This window comes from Malania oleifera, chromosome 2 (genome assembly GCF_029873635.1).
Source record: "Malania oleifera isolate guangnan ecotype guangnan chromosome 2, ASM2987363v1, whole genome shotgun sequence".
In the NCBI taxonomy this organism is placed as follows: domain Eukaryota; kingdom Viridiplantae; phylum Streptophyta; class Magnoliopsida; order Santalales; family Ximeniaceae; genus Malania; species Malania oleifera.
The window spans coordinates 18,444,092-18,459,962 of record NC_080418.1 but is presented as its reverse complement, the minus strand read 5'-3'; the positions used below and the strand labels follow the sequence as shown (position 1 = coordinate 18,459,962).

Below are 15,871 nucleotides of genomic sequence, written 5' to 3'. Positions count from 1 at the left end.
AAAGACTGGATTTTGGGCTTTTAATAAAATCTACTTGGGCTTTCCTCCACATGGAAGGAAAAAACCCAACAAGTAGGACATGGTCCCTTGTCCTTCTCATATCAAGCTAATTGGGTGCAAATGGATTTTTTTTGTGAAACTTCGGCATGAAAGGTCTGTGGACCGCTATAAGGCTTGTTTGGTTGTCCTGAGTATAGGGTTGACTATGACGAGACCTTTGCTCCTATCACTAAAATGAGCACTTTGTGTACCATAACTTTCTTTGGCAAATGTTTTACGTCATATATGAAGGGTAAGAAAGGCATTCCCGTTGGCACCAAGTAAGACAAAAAGGATAAAAAATGGAATTGACCTTTTTCTTTTTGTAGATAAATCCGAATAACTAACATGTTTAAAACATTAAAAACGAAATGATTCAGCTAAACATATTTTCTACGGCAGCAAAGTCTTTTCTACACTTGCAGGATAGGCACATGGACAACAACCTTGTACCATGCCATCCTTTTTCTGTCATAAAGAGAATGGGAGGAAAATTAAACCATCTAGAGATTTTCTTCTTTTACCGACCAACTAGTTTCATTGAAATCATAAATTGAAATCATCAAGGATGGTCTTATTATGCCAAGACTGTAATAGAACTTAAATTTTGGGTATGGAGTTTGAGACTATTTATGTATCCAAAAAATAATAATAAACAAATAAATAAAATTTTATTGGAGTGTATGAATTTGAGTAGAGTAAATCTAGGGAAACTTATCATATTTTTATTTTTACTTTATGTAAATCAATATAAATACAAATTTAAGTTTCGAATTCCAAACTCCCAAGAGAAAGAGTAAATAATTTGGTTGAACAGTCCACAAGTGTGTAAGGTACCATTTTTACTTGAATCCAATAAGTCAAAAATTACGACTTTGGCATAATTTATTTTTATATGAGATACTAAACACTGATTACGAAGAAAAACTTTCGTGACTTTTGTCAAGTTTTTACAAATTATAACAAACTTTGCTTTATGAAAATATAAGTCAAAAGTCACACTAGTAGTCATTTTCGTAAGTTATTGAAGTGACATTTATCAATCAAAAGCTTAATTAACAACTTTCGAGAGGGAAAGTAAAAAGTCAAAGAGCAAATTTTGTCATTCTCAATTTGTTTGGGATTTGTTTGAGGATGAAGAGGCAGCAAACAATGAAACCCTGCTTGAAAAAAACCCACATCCAACATGGGGATGGGGCTGCTACTGCCTTTTTACACCCAGCTGCCAGCAAAGCTGCAAAAGTCCATCCATGGCCAAAGGATGCTCTGCACTTCTCCACAAAACATAACCATCAAGCTCTAGATTGATACTCCACCTTACCTTTTCCATTTGTTATGGTTATCCACCTTTTCTTGATTGTCAACTGAAGCAGCCAATAATGCATACACACCAAGACTTCCTACTTGTCGTTTCTGCTTAGGATGGGTTCTCCAAACTCATCTGCTAATTGTCTCCATCCATCAACAGAGTACGAAGCACCCAATTTTTCTAAATATTTGCATCATTTTCACATGGGTGTAAACTGTACTAGCTTAATCAACACTAATCAATCCCTTGCACGCAATGCACCGAAGGTTTACAGTAAAAATTAAAATTATAAACAGGAGGATGAAGCACTCGGAAAGGGATACATGAAATGGTTTCCCTCTATGTATGATCATAAACATGAACTACACTGTTTCCCTCTACGTGTGATCATAAACATGAACTAAACTGTTTGGTGCTGACCAAATCTTTAATAGAAAATGAAAACGGAGAAAGTGATATACATATGGGAGGCAATTTAAAGGGCATTAGAGATCTGGTATGACAAATGCAGACAAAAGTAATCTGGGGTAGAGGGTTTTTAAATAGCATACATTTTGTTTAGAATCTCGGAATCAGACATTACTGACATTGACCAGGACCGCGACCTGCTGCCCAATGACGATCGCCGAATGCTCCTCATGTTTGAGGCCTCAATCCGATGCCTAATTACCCAATAGCACATTGTACCCAAAGTAGTAGCCATTATTGTTGTTCCAATAATTGTCACTCCAATTGCCAGCCATTTCTCACGTTCACCCACCACAATGAAAGATAGTGCCAGGAAGGCCACCGAAACAAGCACACACGCTAGCCACATTAGCTTGTTAATGATTGCCATCATTTGCTTCTTTGCCTTGCTCTCTATTACCACAACAGAGGTTTGCACCACCACAACAGCCAGAGAAATGAAGAGGGCAATGGAATCAAAGATGAAGAAAATCAGAAATGGGGCTTTTGGAGCAATATTAGCTTCTCCGAGAGAGAGCCCGGGAGGAATGTCGGTTGGGTCGTCAACGTATTGCCCTGGGACAGTGAAAATGGCTGCAAAGGCAACAGTGGCAATGAGAACAGCAACAACTGTGGTGGAATTGATTGCATTATTAAGGCCTTCTGCGTGCATTTTGTGGAGGCGTTTTGCAATGCCCTGTACACGTCTTCTAGTTTGGCGGGTGTGTTCCAGCTGGTAGTGGACTTCATGTTTGATGTCACTCACAGTTTGTTTCAGCTCTCGGGCTGTGCTTGTTGCTTGTGGTTTGAGGGCCTTTGCACTCTGAACCCCATGTTCCAGGAGGATGGCTGCGACTTGGGTGTTCCCAGTTTTCTCAGCAGTGTCAAGTGCAGTTTCGCCCGCTCTGTTGACAGCTTTTGTGTCAGTTTCACTGTGTCCAAGTAGCATCAAAACAATCTGCACAAACAAAACAGATTTTAGAAAGTTCAGCACTATCCACCAATTTTTGTACATATCACACCATCCACCTTAGCACAAGAAAAGTAAACGCAAACTAAATTAATCTCTGGGGGTGAAGGAATTAACTTTTTTTTCTATTTTATCTCAGGGTCGCTTCAGAAATTGGCATCTCACTCAGTTCAGATAATGCATGTCCTTGGAATATGGCGCTTTTTTTTTTTTGGGTTCGGCTGGGGAGGGGGGAAAGCTACTAGCTAACATAAAAGCTACTGGGGGAGTCATAGCCCCCCAGCAGCCCCACATTGCATCCACCCTTCAAACTGATATCAAAATCATAATAACAGCATGAGTACATGCCTTGTTTGATAGCAAATATGTCCTCAATTTACAATATTTTACTCTATTGATCCTGAGACTCATTTTTGAAAATTTCAAGATTCAATTTCAACCTTCAGCCATTTTAAGATTTTCATTAGTTTAGATTTCTAAAATTTGACCTTTTTCAGAACTGTATTATCCAGCAGTTTAATCAATACTGAGCAAGATAGCAGACATTTCAAGGTTTGGAATAGATTTCAAGCAATAGTTCTTCGAACCAAAATTCAGAAGCATTGATGAAGAGTTATAAACTAAAAAGCTGAAGGCTAAGAGTTCCAATGAAGATGGGTACTCATTCTAGATAGATGTTGATACTGACCCAAATATCACGATTGATAACAGAAAAAGGCAACCCAAAAGCATTGATATGCAATTTGAACAAAAAATCAGAAATCCAGTTCACAGCTTTATGAAAAAAACTGTCATGTGAAAGAATTAGAAGTAGACTGAGCTTAATTAAACATTGTTGCAGAATATTGAGATTTAGTTCTAAACTCTCTGCCAAGTACAAACTAGGGAAATTTCTTAAAAATTTTCTAAAAATAATAATAATATTATTATTAGCAGTACTACTACTACTAACTGAAGGCCTCCAGAACCAGCTTTAGTTTTTTGGACATAATGCTAACTTTTCAACAAACTCTCTCCCAACTTTGTGATGCCATTTCTACAAAAAGCATGCATGAAATGAGACAGCAGCGGCTGTATGGCAGCATACATCCCAGAAAGTTACTAGCTGCATCAAACTGTTTCCCCAATAGCTACAAGTTCAAATCATATATATATTTCATTTATTTATCCCACCCCAAACAGTGGATTAACTGATATCTCCCTTAAAATAAATTTTTTTTCACCAATTAAAAACCAAAGAGTTAAGACTTCTCCTCATTGCAAATCAATTAACACAATCAACACGAAGATTAATTCAATGAAGGTCCTGGGTTAATTGATAAAGAAGCCAACCATTATATACGTTTGAGGTAGTCTATGAATAAAATTTTACTTCAGCCAAGAAATGCAAAGAGCAATTTACCTGAGCTCTGCCTTTTCGTGTTGCTATATGCAATGCCGTATTTTCCTTGGTATCAACCATGTTTACTGACAAAGGAGCTGCTTTAATTAGCTCTTCTACTACCTCAAGATTTTGTCCCTTCACAGCCATGTGAAGTGCCGTCTGCCCCTTCTTGTCAGTTCGTGTTGCAATCCCAGGCTCCTTGCCTAGAAGTGTTCTCACAACCTCCAAATGGCCATTTCTTGCTGCAGAATGCAAGGCTGTTTTCCCATTACTTCTTGCAATAGCAGCCAGGCTGCTTCCGGCATCCAACAAAAGATTCACGATCTCAATATGTCCTTGCGTCGCAGCCGTGTGCAAAGCCGTTGTGTTCGAAGCATCAGCAGTCATTGAAAGATCCGGATGAGCCTCCATAAGGACTATCAATACCTCTACAACACAAGCAATCAAAACTCAAATCTGCCTTCAATAGAGAAACTGATATTAGAGAGAAGAAATAGAGAATTTCAATAGTGGACATACCCAAATCCCCTTGTTTGGCAGCGATGTGGAATGCATCAAATCCATTTCTTGCTTTGATGCTTGCTGTGACAAGATCATAGTACTTAACCATCTCCTTTACCACATCAACATATCCATATTCAGCTGCAACATAAAGGGCAGTTTCACCAGATTGATTTTGCTTTGACATTAACTCCGTCAATTCTGCATCCCCAGCTCCTGAGAGGATTTCTGTCACCACACCAAGATTTCCGGCTCTCGCCGCAGAATGCAGTGGATTATCATCACGTTTGCCAGTTAACTGTTTTGTCATCTTCTTCCGGGGAACGCTTGGTGGCAAAACCGGTCCCTCCATCGGACTTGATCGAAGAAAATCCCTCCCTTTCAGCTAACTCTAATCAACATACATAGTTTTTTCTTCTTCCCCTCAAAAATCCAGATCAATGATTGCATTTTTTATTCACAGAAATCATATTGACTCCAAGAAGCCTGTGAAAATTAATAGGAATCATTCTGATCATCAAGGAGCATGAAACTTTGGAGACTGTTACTGTTATTCATTCTGCTTGGTCTGGGCATTCCCTGAATCCCAAAACAATAGCCTGTTGAAACAACAATCCGAATACAAACATTTAACAAATGCCCAAATTGTTCTTCCCACAAACCCACCCTCCACCATTACAATCAACAAACACAGCTCTGGTTCCCAACATGAAATGACGCATAAGAATACACAACACAAACCATATAATCAATATGGGTTTACGGAGTTATTTTCATTTTCATGATTCCAAAGAAGATTACGCTTGTAACGAATCAAAAAGTGAAAAGCAAAAAGAGAAATTCACCTGGGTAAGAAGAACAGAGCTCCCCATTCCCTCTCCCGTGCGACGGAGATGAACCCACTACAGAATCATGGGTTCCACAGAACCACTCGCAATGGATTCTCGAAAATGTAAAGAAGAAAAGAAAAGAAAAAATCAAACTTTATGGTTGCGTTTCCTTTTGGAGCAGAAAAATAAGCGAGGGAAAATATATCTAGCGGTGTAGAGGCGTGAAAGGGAAGGCGAGGGGGGAGGGGCACATGCGCTCAACCAAAGGGCACTTTATATGAATCTGAATCCAACGCAGAGCTCATACAGAGCCAATCTCCCAATAAAAGAAAGAAAACCTTTTGTAAAGAGGATGACGACAACAATAGCTGCGAATGTGAGAATCGAAAGTCGGAATACGTAAAAACAATAACGCAAAAAACACAACGGACATTTCAGAACAGCAAAACAGAGGCTAAATTAGAGGCGATCAATAATGCAATTGGCGGAAATAACAGGACCACGCGCGTGGTGGCGCGTGTGTTGCTCCTCCACCAGTCCGAGCGGCAGCCGCTTGGTGAATCCCAAGGAGTGGGGTTCGTTTCAATTGATTGTATTTATTCAATTATACTATTTTTGTTTTCTTGGGATGATGCATGTGAAAATTAGGAAGTGTTTGCCACGCGCTTTGATGAGCTCCTAATTGTGTTACTTTAGCTTCCTCACTCGTAATCCTGTATGATATGCTTCATTTAGGATTTGTTTGGCTGTAGGTTTTGCAAGGAAACTTTAAACATGAAATGATAAAAAAAGAAAAAGAAAAAAAAGGAATTTAAACCTTTAAAAAATTATTTACAGTTCGTTTAGTTGTATACATTTCTTTTAATTTTGCATTCTTAATTTTCTAAAAAATTATAAAATTTTTAATTTATTTCTAAAATTTTAAAATTCGAAGTAAAAAGGTAGAAAAAAATTAGTTTAAAGTTCCAAAATGGTTTCTTTTTAATTTTTTTTATCTATAAATTTCAAAATAATTACAAATTTTTTAAAAAAAAATTATATAAATTAGTATTTGAGATCACAAATTTTAGGATTTCAATTTGAATTTATGTGAATTTTAATATAAGTTTATACCATATTTTGTCATAATCCATGTAAATTGAAACCTGAGATTTGAACTCTGTGCTCCTAGACCCAGAGCAAGAAATTAGAAATCTAGAAAATAAAAAAAATATTTTTAAAGTTTCTACTTAAATTTACAGAAATTAAAAAAAATAAGATGGCATTTTATAATTATTTGAAAAAATAAAATAAAAAATAAAATTATTTCCAAAAACAAATATGGCAAAACTTTTCTTTATTATTCTTTTCTATAAAAATTTTAAAATTAAAAATCATCCTTTTTTTTTATAATTTCTTAAAAATTCAAATGAAAAATGAAAACCATTTTCCACAAACTAAATGGGTACTTTCATTCAAATTTAGGTGAAACTGAGTAAAATGTTGTATTTAATTTCATCGAATTTGTGCAAAGTTAGATGAGATTGATTTCAATTTTAGATACATTTGATTTGGCTCAAAGCTCCCAATTATGAGGTGAGTGCTTGAAAGTAAAAAAAAAAAACCTATAATGTGTTTGATAATGTTTAAAATGAATGATATGTATTTTCTAAAATGGATAGACAAATTTGTAATACTCAAAAAAGACTAAGGTAGTACTTGAGAGCATGAATTTTGACATTAGATTTGGGCTTGTGTTTTTTTTTTTAAAAAAAAATTAAGATAATTTTGTACTATGTTTTTAAATTCAAATCCAAATATAAATTCTAAAATTCAAGCTCCTACACCCAAAGTAAATATGCCCATGGAATAAAATATTTTTTTGAAAAAAAAAAACTAACTTTTAGCTTTTAAAAGTTTTAATATAAGTTAAAATATGGTGCGATTTAGGAATTTTTAATAAGACCTACAAACGAGGGGATCTTATTAGATAAACCACTCTCAAAACTAATATAGATGAGGTCTGAAATATCTTTTTACCCTTTGTTTAATCATTAGGGCGCACAAAAAAAATATATATATATATATATATATATATACAAATAATAAATTAATCAAATTTTATAAAAAATAGTCTTTAAAATAATTTCAAATTTGATCAATTTTTTTTAGAATTTTATGAAAATTTCTAACATTTTTTTTGCAATTTTTTGGGATTTTTAAATACTTTTTCCTTCATTTTTTCTATTTTTATTTTAATATTTTTTTTATTTGAGTCAAAATAACTCAAATAATATTTATTTATTTTTTTCCCTAGTTTTAAAATAATTTTTTGATTTTTTTAAAAATTATTCCTAATTTTTAAAAATTAAAAATTAATCATAAACACCCTGATTTTAATCAAATCGCCCTGAGAGAACCTGACGTAATAAAAGTTGATCTCAAACCCTAGAAATTGAAAAAAAGAAAATTAACTAAGCCCTAGAGTCCTTTTGTTTCAATTGAGTCTTTTTGCTTTCCGGCATTTTTAATCTGAGTCACAGGTATGTGCATATGTTTGTATAAAGTCCCATTGTATTTTGAGCATCGATTGTTAATTTTAAGTTTAGATTGAATTTCTCTAACTTTAGTCAAATGTCCCTTGATTTCAAAATTAATTGTCGATTAAGTCCCATGTCTTAAAAAATCGGGTCCTTTTGATTTCAATTTTAAAACTAAGTTCTAGTTGAGTTCCTTAAATTTCAAATTTAGTCATGTTGTTCTGTTAAGTTGAAAGTTGAACTCTTCAATTCTTTAATTTGAATCTGTGAATTTTTAAAAATTGAGTCTTTCAATTGAGTTTTTATATTGAGCATTTTTAATTTTTGGGTATTTTGTAACCCCTAAGTTCATGTTTTACCCGTTATTCCTAGGGTGAGATTGGTCAACTTTGATGCAGAATTTTTGGTCAAAATTAAGACATGCATGAGGTCATACATTTTATTAAAAGAGGGGCACATGCCCAAAATTTGTGAGGTACAAAGGGATGTGGCAAAGAAAAGAAAAGTACAGGTTCAGGGAGATAAAAAATAAAATACAAGGAAAAAGGGAGATGTTACAAAGAAAAGTTGCAATAAAAAGGGATAGGGGTACATCAATACATATAGAATACATTCACAAAAATTGCAAAAAATAAATAAATATAAAATACAGGGAAAAGGAGAAGCAGCCAATCCTCGATTGCTAGCTTGGTACTCCCAAGTCACCTGTGCACAAAAAGAGCCACAACATTAGTTTGTTAACAGAAATTCAAAAATAAAATGTAAAAAGGAAATCCCATATGCGCAGAATGTAATTGGTTAAAAAGTATTTCCGGTCAACATTAGGGAATAAAGAGGGGAATTCTATTAGGAGGGGAGAAATGGGCGCCAAATCAGACCCCTAGCCTCCTTATAAATAGGGAGGCTTGCACCGTAGAAAAAGAGGCAATTAGAGAGCATTAGAGGAACTCTATGAAAATAGAGAGGAGAGGAATTGGAAAAAGAAAAACTCTACAAAAATAAAATAAAATTAGAGGGCATAGAAAAGAGGTCTGGAAAATTGAGAAAAGGTGAGAGCAATTAGAGAGGTGAGGAAAGCAATCGGAGCAATCTAGAGAAATCCAAACGATCATAAGCATTGACAGGCAGAAATTGAAAACACACCCTGTGGTGTTCTCTTGCCCTGATCCTAGAAGCAGAACTGACCAGAACTGGATACCAATTCAGGAACTCTCAATCATACAACCAGACAGATACATGAGGAAGATCGGAGGAGAAAAGACCCAAGGTAAAAACTAATAATCCTCTCCTTTCATCATTTGTACGATTCATGCATAATTTCATTTAATTCTGAATGCACGTACCTCCTCTCAAGATTCAGGTTCATATTTGAACCTGAACTCAGAACATCCCCAAACCCGAACTCGGATTCGGATCCTTTTGACCTAAGCCAGAACCCCCAAACTCGATACCCATTGAACCAAGCTTAGCTCCTTTAACCCAATTCCCCGAACCTGAAGTCCATTTGTTTTTAAAAACCCCAAAGGCCATTTGTTTTTAAAAAAAATTTCAAAGCACATTATTTTTTTAAAAACCCGAGGCCCATTTTTAAAATACTAACCAAAGGCCCATTTTTCCTAAAACCCCCGACCTTGGGCCCATTTTAAGAAAATCAACCTGAAGTTCATTTTCAAAAAAAAAAAAAAAATACCCTAGCCCGTTTTGAAAACAACTCAAAGCCCGTTTTAAAATTTTTTTACCCCTAAGCCTATTTTTAAACTAATTTGAGCCCATTTCTTAAATCAACCCAAGCCTAGCTTCTAAAATATTAACCTAGGACCAATTAAAAAAAAACACACATCCCTAGCCCACTTGGGCTCGCTTGAGGATAAACAACTCACCAGATAGACTCGTGCGAGTCAACCCTAGTGCCACTCACCAGGTGAAGATGAGTCAACTTGTCTTCCATCTTCTACCCCAAACCAAAGGACCTAGAAACCCTAAGCCCAAGACCAAGACCTTGACTTCAACCATCTGATCATCACAAAACTAGGACAACGACGTTTAGATCATCACAACCCAGAATCACAATATGCAGTCTTCACACCCACAAAATTTAAAAAGAAAAATAATAAAACAGGGAGGGGAAAAACATTTATCTTTATTCCTTTGCCTTCGAACTCGATCAGACCTCTCTGAGGTCTTGGGATAGAACTTCAAGTTGAAACCCTAAGGTTTCAGGAATCGCAAAACCACCTCACGGATCTCAAGTTTGCAACACTATAGCAGTGAAGGAGACTGAAACCTGAGGAAAAAAAAGAGAGTGAGAAAAAAGGAGCTCCAATCTGAAACCCTAGGGTTTCAGAAACTAGAGAAAAGAAATAAGAAGGAGTGAAGGTTTCAGGGAGGTGGAAGGGCACCGCTCAAAGGAAGGGAGAAAGAAAAGAGAGTTGTAGGTGAGGTTCGAAGCTACACAGAGAAGAGAGAGCTTGAAAGAAAGATGGACGATAGGGGAAGTTTTAGCAAACCCTAGGGTTTTGTCTGTTTAGGGTTGCATAGAGAAGGAAGACGAGAGGAGAAGAAGAGAGAGAGAGCTTCGAGAGATGGGGGAGGGCAAAAATGAGCAAAACAAGAAATTTTGGTTTATATATGCCCGAGCTCAAAAATCGTAGGATATTGACACGTGGAACCAACACCTTCATCCACTCAAAGCCATATGCGGCTACATCCTAACCATTTACCTTGTGTTTCTTTGAGACGATAGGGATCTCACCACATCATCGTTCCTCGTCCGTGTATATCCCTCCATCCGTTGGCCAGCACATGGCATGCTTTTGTTCAATCGTTCAGATGGCTATGTGGTTTCCTCCCATCCGTTCGATCGTCGCATCCCGAGGACGGCTATGACGAAGTCATGATACCGATCTCATCCACATGCCAAGTGCCACGCAACATCCAGACAGCTACCCGATCGTTGCTTCCCGAGGACGGACGCGATGAAGCCATGTCATTGATCCCATTCATTTGCTTCATCCATCCAAGAGGCGACACGTGGCCCTGACCCGGCCTTAAACTTGTTACCCCACCCTTGACCGGTTGACCTTTGATCGGTTTTCCCCCTGAACTAGTTTCAAACCGATTTTCCTTTTTATTTACATATTATGTTATTTAAATATTTAATAATTCAACAAATTCAGAAAAATCATTAAAAAATTCCGGAAAAATTAGCAAAAATTTAGAAAAAAAATATAAAAATTCCAAAAAAATGTTTTTGACCCAATTTTCTATTTTCCTTAAAATTAGTTTTTGCACCATGTTATTTAATTATCCTAAAACTTGGAAAATATGGAAAAATTACAAAACAAATCTAGAAAAATCTTTTGAAAATTATAAAATATTTTGGCTTGTTCCTCCTCATTTTCCTTGTTATTTTCTTTAATTTCAAATTCGGGAAAATATAAAGATCACAAAAAAATTACAAAAAATCCAAGAAATGTTTTTGAGGCCAAGAGGATTGTTTTTGCATTAGGAAGATCACAAAAATTCAGGGAAAAATTCTAAAAAAATATTTTTGACTTGACTTTCGTTATTTTCCTTAATTGTCTTTTTGTTATTTGAAATTCTGAAAAAAAAAAAATATAGCAATCACAAAAAAAAAAATTCAAGACATGTTTTTGACGCCAAGAAAATTGTTTTTGCATTAAAAAAATCACAAAAAAAATTCTAAAAAAGCCATAGAAAAATCCCAAAAATGCTTTGGGGTCTAAAATTTATTTTTACACCCTTTTATCCCAAAATCATTCCAAAAACCTCCTAGAAAAATTTGAAAATTGTAAGTACCCGACTCGAGATAGGTGTATTAAATAAATAAGAAAAGAGAAGGAAAATTGAAAAGGTAAAATTCAGCAGGGCTCGTCGATGAGGCTTCTTTTCTCGTCGACGAAGTCTCTTGTATAGATCGGTGAAGAGTTTCAGTGGTTCGTCGACGAGGAGATACCAAGAGATTTTGGGAAATCCTGAAATCTCAAGCTCGTCGACGAGTCTGCCTTGACGTCGACGAACTTCCTTCTGCGGCTCATCGATGAGGACGCCATCTCGTCGATGAGTTTGGCCGGGTCAACCTGGTAATAAATATCTTTTGGCTTGCTTAGTTGAGAAGAAACCAAAATTCTCTCTCTCTCTCTCTCTATAACTCGAACACTCTCTCTCTCTCTCTCTCTCTTTATCTCTCTAGGATTTCGGGGCGTCTGTTGCCATAATCAACGATCCGAAGTTGCTACATGGATCAGGAGAAGAATCTCTTTGAGGATAGCAGATTGAATCTTCGTTTTTAGGATTTTCAGGCTTTAACCAAAAATCGAGGTAAGGGCTCGATTTCCTTTTTGTTTCGGTAAACCTATAGAGAATAGTATTGTAAGGAAGTATTGTTCTTCGTTGTTTAGGTTTTGGGAACTCGGTTCATAGTTTTGGAGCTGTAGGGTTCGTGTTTTGGTATTCAGGGAAAGGTAAGGGGATTCTATTTATATCAATTATTTTTGAAATCGGGATCAGTAAACCTGTAGTTTACGATTGTACGTATGTTTTGTCTACTTATTTGGGGAAATCTATCGGGTGAAACTCCGAAATTTCAGGTTACAGTTTTGGAAAAATTTGAGGGTTTTAGGTATCATCTCTATTTTTGTTGGAAAATTGTATGTTGTGTGAAACCGTGATATTGAGATGACTGTACCTATATTTGTATTAAACTATATTCTCGAATTGAAAACAATATGATTTGTTGTATACCAAATAAGTGTGGAATGAACTGTTGTATGTAAATGTTCTAGGTTTTATGAAAACAATTGTGACGACTAATTACCGTAAGCTAAGAGGTATAGGAACATGAGTTCCAAATTGTTCCAAGTTTTTTGAAACGCCATGTCTCGGTTAAATACCGTGGGTAAGAGTGTCCGACTCTATATATGAGGGTATGAAATATCACATGTTCTTTCTGGTTGGTCACCGATGGGTGTGGGTTAACACCATAATAGCAATGATATCGTTGTGGGGTTTTGGCTAATGCCCGGTTATCGAGTGCTCGTATTAGCAACAATATCACTGTGGGGCTTCCGCTAATGCCAGGTTATCGGGTGCTCCATGTAATGTGTCCGGTTTTGGATGAAGAGTGTGACGACACTGACCGTATATTTTTATATTGTATGTACTAGAACTGGATTGTGAAAATACTTGAACTGTATCGTGTTATGTTTTATGTCTAAATAATACTTGTATGCCACACAATAATATAATTTGTTTCTTCCTTACTGAGAGGTGTCTCACCCCCAAATATAAAAATGTGTTTCAGGTCCTTCGAGTAGCCAAAACTAGCATCCTAGCGTAGCGTGGTTGTCGATTAGCTGTGTATAGTACTTGTGTAAGTACAGATTTTGTAACCAGGTTGTCATTGTTGAGTTTTGTAGACACCCAGGGGTATGTATTGTATTTTGGAGCGTGGACTCTAGTTATGTATAGACTCTGGTATGGTATGTTGTATGTATTAGAAAGAACATTTCTGTTGCGTATGTGATGTGTATGTATGTGTATGTGAATGTGTATAGGGTATGTGTACCCCGTGGGGACGAACCCTCATTCAGTATGGTATCATGTATGTTTTAAATGATACATATTCAGGTTAGGTTACTAAATCACACCCTGGTGCCCATCTACGGGTTCGGGGCGTGACAACATGGTATCAGAGCAAACCAGGTTGTTAGGTTTTGTAGACTTGGTTAGGTGGGAATATGTGTACATACCAGAGTATAGGAATGTAGTGAATGGGTAAAGTTGGTCGAGGATTGTCTTGTAGCTAGACAGGGATTAGTTAATGATATTTTGTGTTTTTCTTAGAATGACGATTTCAGTAAAACCACGACAAACCATTGATGGTTTTGTGTTGGTGTGGTAGAACAGACCTGGACCCGTGAGAGTTGTAGTTAACATGATTAGCTTTCAATGATTGTGTTAACTGTGTATGATATAGGAATTCTAACCGATTCCTATCTTACTTTTAAAATGGAGCCCAAGGATAACAACTTAGATAGTGGTTCCGAGGGGACTGTGAGTGATGGGTTTCCTTTTGTGCCTCAGGGTTTGACAAGGTGGATCATGCGGGAGATCGGGCGAAGTGTTAGGAGATGGAGCATTCTCCTACTGCTACGGGTTGTACCATAGAGAGGTTCACTCGCATGCACCCTCCGATGTTTACTGGAGGACCCAATCCGATAGTAGCAAAGAACTAGGTGCAGAAGACTGAGAAGATATTAGAAGTTCTGCACTGCACTGATCTTTCATCTGGCAGGAGAAGCTGAAAGATGGTGGACTGCTATGAGTCTGCTTGAGAAGCAAAGATCTGGTCCATCTGGTGTGACTTGGAGCCGATTCAAGGAGGTATTTCTGGAGAGATACTTCCCGGCTTTCACTCGTGATGCGAAGGCCGATGAGTTCTCTAGCTTGACTCAGGGAACCCTGACAGTGTAGATATATGTTGCTAAATATATTGAGCTATCTCATTTCGCGCACGTGTTTGATCTCAAATGAGTATAAGAAGACTCGGAGGTTCGAGAAGGGTCTGAGGAAGGACATTCGCAGGCTTGTGGGAATGCTGCAGATTCGAGAGTTCTTTGTTCTAGTGGATAAAGCCACCATAGTTAAGGCTGACCTCCAGGGGGATGAGGTGGTACAAGAACAGAGGAAGAGGCCAGTATCTTCTAGTTCTCAGACTAGGCCTCGATAGGGAAAGTGGGAGAAGAAGAACTATGGTTCGGGTTATCGCTAGAATACCGAACGGTAAGGTCCTCAAGGGGATCCATCATCCGTGCAATGCACTAGGTGCCGTATATAGGCATTCAGCAGTAGTCAATTTAAAGTGACTTGCTAGAGGTGTACATACCGGTTTAGCACCAGCCATATTGAACCTTTCCAACACCTTCTCCTCATAACCGTCCTAAGATAACCACAACTTCCCTGCAGTTTTATCCCGGTGAATCTCCATCCCAAGTATCTTCTTGGCTGGACCAAGATCTTTCATGTCAAACTCTTTATGTAACAAATCCTTTAACTGATTTACCTTAGTTAAATCCTTCGCAACTAGTAACATGTCATCGACATACAATAATAAGAAAATAAAAGAACCATCATCAAGCTTCTTAACATAAACACAACACTCATACTCTTATATTCTATAGCCTATTCTGATCATATAGAAATAAAATCTTTTGTACCATTGCCTTGGAGACTGTTTCACCTCGTAAAGAGACTTCTTAACTTGCAAACTAAGTGTTCTTGCCCTGGTTCACTGAATCCCTCCAACTGTACCATATGAATATGTTCCTCCAAGTCACCATGGAGAAATGCCATCTTCACATCCATTTTTCCCAAATGCATATCATAATGAGCTACTAACCCCAACACTACCCAGATGGAAGTGTTGACTTTTTGAATCTGATCCCTATTTTGATAATGACAAATTACAACATCTCATTTGTGCATAGAGTGTGAACAGGTTTATGTTTCTGAAAGACGAGTGATGAATGCATAATGGAAGTCGTAAAAGGACTTAAAGCTCACACTAATCGGTGTATTCCATGGGAAATCAGGAGAGCAAGCTTGAAGACTTCATTTATTTTTGGGTTGTAATAGTAATTTAGGGTTGTATGTGCATCCATATCATATGAATAAAATTGAAGCTCAAAATGACCATAGATTGACCTTAGGGACCTCCAAGAAATATTAAAAATCTTTTATTTAAAATGCCAAACTTACCAAAAGTTTTTTAAGGGGTTTTTGAACTTAAATGAAGGCAAAACTATATTATTTCAAAGGCCCTAGTCGATCATACAGTAGAAATGAGCGATT

The 15,871-nt window shown here is 36.7% G+C and overlaps 1 protein-coding gene across 3 annotated transcripts; it reads right to left on the bottom strand.

Annotated features, from left to right (window-relative positions):
• Positions 1–1,668: 1,668 nt before the first annotated feature.
• On the bottom strand, positions 1,669–5,911 carry LOC131148484 (ankyrin repeat-containing protein At5g02620-like). 3 transcript variants are annotated; one of them, XM_058098189.1, is made up of 4 exons: positions 5,496–5,911; positions 4,669–5,249; positions 4,168–4,577; positions 1,669–2,753 (listed from the first exon to the last, which is right to left on the bottom strand). In XM_058098189.1, the coding sequence occupies exons 2-4, from the start codon at positions 5,000–5,002 to the stop codon at positions 1,887–1,889; spliced, it is 1,611 nt and encodes a 536-aa protein (XP_057954172.1). In that variant the 5' UTR covers positions 5,003–5,249; positions 5,496–5,911; the 3' UTR covers positions 1,669–1,886. The 3 variants fall into 3 exon arrangements, with proteins under 3 accessions (XP_057954172.1, XP_057954174.1, XP_057954173.1); XM_058098191.1 differs by having other exon boundaries at positions 4,669–5,346; positions 5,496–5,910; XM_058098190.1 differs by having other exon boundaries at positions 4,669–5,229; positions 5,496–5,903.
• Positions 5,912–15,871: the final 9,960 nt, after the last annotated feature.